The following is a 5,000-nucleotide window of genomic DNA, read 5'->3' as shown; positions in this document are numbered from 1 at the left end:
GATCTGAGCAGGCAAACTCAGATCTCAGATACTGAGTTTGCCTGCCTGAGATCCTCAGGGTAGATGTCCTGACGTCGGTCGCATCAGTTCGTTATAATGATGAAATAATACTTATTTGAATACAGAGAGACAAACTGATCAGGCAGATCCCGCTGGAACACATCTGTCTAGAGACGGACTCTCCTGCTCTGGGGCTCGACAAGCATGTGAGTTTAAAATGATCAAACTCATCATGTTTACATCCACTGTGACACATCTGCATCTCCTCTGCAGATGTTGTTGTGTTAACCTCTTCCTGTCTCTCTCTCTGTCTCCCAGGTGAGGAACGAGCCCTGTAACATCGTCCTGTCCTGCCGCTACATCGCCGAGGTCAAAGGTCTGTCGCCACAAACTGTTCAGCTCGCCACCGCACAAAACGCACACAGACTTTTCCCTTTTAATGTTTCACGCTCACACGCACACAGAAGTACACGAGCTTCTGAAAGGTGAGGTTTGGCCTGAGGGAGGCGTATAGTCCGTATAGAGAGACAGGCAGAAACACATCTTCAAGGCAAAGATCAACACTTAATCATTGTTAATTAATAATTGAATTATGATATACTCGGTTCTCTGTTTATGGAAATAAAACACTGCAAGTTGAAGTATGTTCAGGTCCCTGAATGCATCGTGTGATCAGGTCCCTGAATGCATCGTGTGTGTTTGTTGAACCAGCTCGTGGTCGTCAGGCTGCAGCCGGCTACACCAGGTGTGATTTATCTGGAGGAGAACAGAGGCGTTACAGACGGGAGTCAGATTATTATGAAACAGTATGATCACATAATAAACCACCAAGATAATCACACATTATTTAAAAGTGTTGAATGACAACGCTGGAGATTTTCAAGCTTAAACCCATTAATTACAAATCATGTGTATCCTGCCAACGTGTTCTGTGATGTCTTAAACATAAATTGAAATTTCTGTTTTAACTTGCTTCTTTATCTGTTTATGTATTTATTTTTATACATTTTTTAATTAATTAATTTATTTTTGCATTTACCTTTTTATTTATTCATGTATTTTGTATTTTTTTTTTTAAATACAAAATAAATGCAAAAATTAATGAATATCATTGAAAATTAATCAAAACAATAATAACAAAAATAATAATAAACATAATAATAATAATGAATGAAAGGTATTAGAGGTATCTTTGTATTTATTCACTTATTTATTAACTCTTCTGTTAAATTTTTCCTTTCACTTTATTATTATTATTGTTGTTTTCATTACTTTTTTTATGTATTTATTTATTTTGTGTATTTATTTTTTATAAAATAAATAAATAATTCAAATTAAATACAAGAATAAATAAAAATATATGCAAAATAAATAAACAAATACAAGAAATAATAAAAAATAAATACATAAATAAATAAAAGGGAAAATTATACAGAAATGTAAATGAATAAGGAAATTAATGCAAAGATAAATAAATAAAAAAAGCTTATTAAAACAGAGATATAAATTTATGTCAGTTTTTATTAATTAATTAATTAATTAATTAATTAAATAATGGCTACATTTATTTTTAATATTATTTTTGTTACATTTAATGGCATTTATTTATTTATCTTCCACAGAGGGTGAAGGTCCTAGCAAATAAATAAAAAGTAACTTCCAATATCAGTTTTTCCACATACTTAATTTAAAGAAATAGACTCTCATCACTACTATAAATATATATATATATATGCACTAAACAAATATCCCAGCCTGGATTTGAGTTCTGTCATGAATAAAGCATGAAATAATGATACTTTAGAGATTATAAACTCATTTAAAGACATCAGGAGGATTCCAGTAAACTCTTACAGCTCTCTTCGTAGTGTCTTCTCTCCGGGAGCTCGGAGGGGGGAGGCCTGCAGCGATCGGCCGCCCTCCTCTGCGGTCCGGCGGTCAGAGCGGTGAGGAGGACCGGGCTGGTCCGCAGGTGACCCCGGTAGTGTCTCCTCTCGGTCCTCTCCCAGGCCTGCTGGGGGTTCCCGTCCACCCGACACCACGTCTCCCTCCGCAGGTTGAGCTCCAGCAGAGCCCGCTCTTCACCTCCGGACATCGCCTGGTTTTTCTGGGATGTATTTTTCTTTTCCCCCTTTAAGGGTATGAATTATCTAAAGTGATGCCAGGTTGTGATGCTGCCGTTTCCATGGCGACGGGAAACCTGAAGCTGTGTCTGTGCGTCCCAAAGATCCTCTATGTGTGGAAGGATGAGTCACTCTAACACACAACAGAGGTTCTTACTGACTTTTTAAAAGTTGGAGCTTTGAGATCCTACAAACTTTTATTTTCACATTTGTTGCCATCAGAATAAGCCTTTAAACTTTAATGCATCTTAATAAACAAAACACAGGTCAACAACAGACACGTGAAAATCAAGAAAGGCGTACTTATTGCACGCTTAACGCTTTGTGCATTATCGTGGCATTTATACCTTTTAGTGCGAACAGGCTGATAACACTCGAATCAATGCAAAAATATAATACATCTCATATGTCATGTGATATTATTAACATCTCCTTATTTACTCTTGCTAACGTTGACGAATCTTATTAATATGGTTTCTTTAAGGTGACAGGTTCACCTGTTGGAAAGTGTTTCCTGTGTGATGATGTGAAAGGATTCAGTACCTCATCTACTGAGAACAAATTCTTATTTTCCTCTTGGTACCTGAAAACAGAGACAGAGTGAGAGCTCTCGTCTCTCTCTCACTCCTCTCCTCTCAAACCACATCACCACATGAGGTCAGAGGTCATCTGATCCTCCTGAGACACACCATCGTACATCAGAAGGATTCCAGGTGGAAAACGTGATGTGTGTATCGTAGCCTCAGTAGAACAGGACTGACCTGTTATCACTCCTCACTATCAGGTGTCGGCCGTTTGATGCGGTTCAAATATTTATAGCAGCGTTTCCGTGTCCTTCTTTGGGCTCTTCATTCAGATGTTTGGAGTTTGGCGCCTCTCTCTGCAGAATAGAGAAATTAATATATTGAAAGGCTTTGCTAATAAGAAAAACAGCACTTTTCTACATTGCAGTGGTAATCACTGTTAACTTTAACCATTCTAGGGTTAAGGTGGTGTGTTTAGTGTTAATAGTTAAAGTGCTTTCCTGTGTTATTTGGAGCCTATAGTCGGGAATCATTCAGGTTTTAGGAGCCGCTCAGGATGCTCCTACGTATTATGCAAAATCTACAGTGAAGAAAATGTGAAGGATTTTGACTTAGAACTATGAAATCTTACATCATTTTGGTCTATTTTAGGTCTTTTATTCCACCCATATGGATGAAACAGTGAAATCCATGTATACATTAAGTGTGAACTTCCTGTGGGATCAGACCTGTTGCTGCTGCAGCGGAGTCCCACTGGGTCAACGGATGATTAGGATTAGAGCAGATAACGGTCTGAGCACATGGACGGGAGGATAACTAGAGTATCAGGACCAAGCAGCACCATTACAGACCTGAATGGGACCTGAATGGACCCTTATTGTCAATGTAGCTAGGAAAGCCATCCATCCTCTGAATGCTCTAGGTCTCTAGTCTGATCCATCCATCCTCTGAATGCTCTAGGTCTCTAGTCTGATCCATCCATCCTCTGAATGCTCTAGGTCTCTAGTCTGATCCATCCATCCTCTGAATGCTTTAGGTCTCTAGTCTGATCCATCCATCCTCTGAATGCTCTAGGTCTCTAGTTTGATCCATCCATCCTCTGAATGCTCTAGGTCTCTAGTCTGATCCATCCATCCTCTGAATGCTCTAGGTCTCTAGTCTGATCCATCCATCCTCTGAATGCTCTAGGTCTCTAGTCTGATCCATCCATCCTCTGAATGCTCTAGGTCTCTAGTCTGATCCATCCATCCTCTGAATGCTCTAGGTCTCTAGTTTGATCCATCCATCCTCTGAATGCTCTAGGTCTCTAGTTTGATCCATCCATCCTCTGAATGCTCTAGGTCTCTAGTTTGATCCATCCATCCTCTGAATGCTCTATGTCTCTAGTCTGATCCATCCATCCTCTGAATGCTCTAGGTCTCTAGTTTGTGGCTGTAAAGTTTCATGAGGCTGTGATTATCCTAGAGGTCACCACAGGTCATTTTATACAGTGAGGTCAATGAAATGTCTCCTATGGGGACTAACATCATCACACATGAATCCAGTTGGGCTCATTGGATCCACCAGAGTCTCAGCTTCACAGTGAGACCCAATTTATGGAACTCAACACTGAGTTGCTGATGCCTGTTTTTGCGGCGTGGTCCTGGGTGGATTTATTTATTGGCTTCATATCACAATATATTCCAGAAATCTGAAATGCAAAAAAACAAAATTCCCACATTAGAATAATTCACCTTATTAATATTTAGGCTACTTCTTATATTAATAATGTGGAGTTATAATAGGTCATATTTCCCAGTACAGGCTGTTGCGTCATGGAATCCCGGCTTCCACATGGACACCGATTATTCAGCATCCAGCAGCCAGGCAGGCAGAGAGAGAGAGAGAGAGAGAGAGAGAGAGAGGCAGAGAGAGAGAGAGAGAGAGAGAGAGAGAGAGAGAGAGAGAGAGAGAGAGAGAGAGAGAGAGAGAGGACAAGACACAACAAGCTGCAGCTGCTATTCTATTGGCTCAGCAGCATCGGAAGGCCTCGTGTCAGAGTCAGGCTGAACAAAAGAGAGAGAGAGAGAGAGAGAGAGAGAATGCATTTGATCATATTCCTGTTCATCTTGCCTTAACTTGATTTGCACCCTGACTTTTTTTTTTTCTTTCTTTATTTGTTTATTTATTTATTTTTTCTTTCTTTAATTTCTAATTTTTTTCTCTCCATTTGGTTTCATCCATATTTCATTTTATTTTATTTTGTTATGTCGAAACGGAAAAAAAACCTCCTCAACTAGCCGGCCATGATGCCTCAGCACCAACTGAGCTCCTCCTCCATCTCCAACCTCCTCCCTCCAACGAGCTATCAAAC

General features: G+C 39.5%; 2 protein-coding genes across 2 annotated transcripts in view; one reads left to right on the top strand and one right to left on the bottom strand.

Moving 5' to 3' along the window:
- LOC141763630 (putative deoxyribonuclease tatdn3) overlaps positions 1–641 on the top strand; it is a 10,402-nt gene extending 9,761 nt beyond the window's left edge. The window contains exons 9-10 of the mRNA XM_074628101.1: positions 126–206; positions 319–641. Of these exons, the coding sequence (XP_074484202.1) occupies positions 126–206; positions 319–489 (252 nt within the window). The 3' untranslated portion in view covers positions 490–641. The remainder of the gene's footprint in view (positions 1–125; positions 207–318) is intronic.
- Positions 642–2,304, bottom strand: spata45 (spermatogenesis associated 45). The gene is made up of 2 exons (XM_074628100.1): positions 1,855–2,304; positions 642–756 (listed from the first exon to the last, which is right to left on the bottom strand). Exons 1-2 carry the CDS (start codon positions 2,093–2,095, stop codon positions 737–739), a joined length of 261 nt encoding a protein of 86 aa, XP_074484201.1. The 5' UTR covers positions 2,096–2,304; the 3' UTR covers positions 642–736.
- Positions 2,305–5,000: the final 2,696 nt, after the last annotated feature.

Source organism: Sebastes fasciatus, unplaced genomic scaffold, assembly GCF_043250625.1.
Source record: "Sebastes fasciatus isolate fSebFas1 unplaced genomic scaffold, fSebFas1.pri Scaffold_103, whole genome shotgun sequence".
Classification (NCBI taxonomy): domain Eukaryota; kingdom Metazoa; phylum Chordata; class Actinopteri; order Perciformes; family Sebastidae; genus Sebastes; species Sebastes fasciatus.
Note: the sequence above shows the minus strand (reverse complement) of the source record. Positions and strands in the feature narration are given on the sequence as shown.

Excerpts from the sequence above, each read along its gene's own strand:
- spata45 (XM_074628100.1), bottom strand. The coding sequence starts at position 2,095 with ATGTCCGGAGGTGAAGAGCGGGCTCTGCTGGAGCTCAACCTGCGGAGG. Across the intron at positions 757-1,854 it reads AAGACACTACGAAGAGAGCT|ATAAATCACACCTGGTGTAG; the intron begins GTAAGAGTTTAC and ends GTTCTCCTCCAG.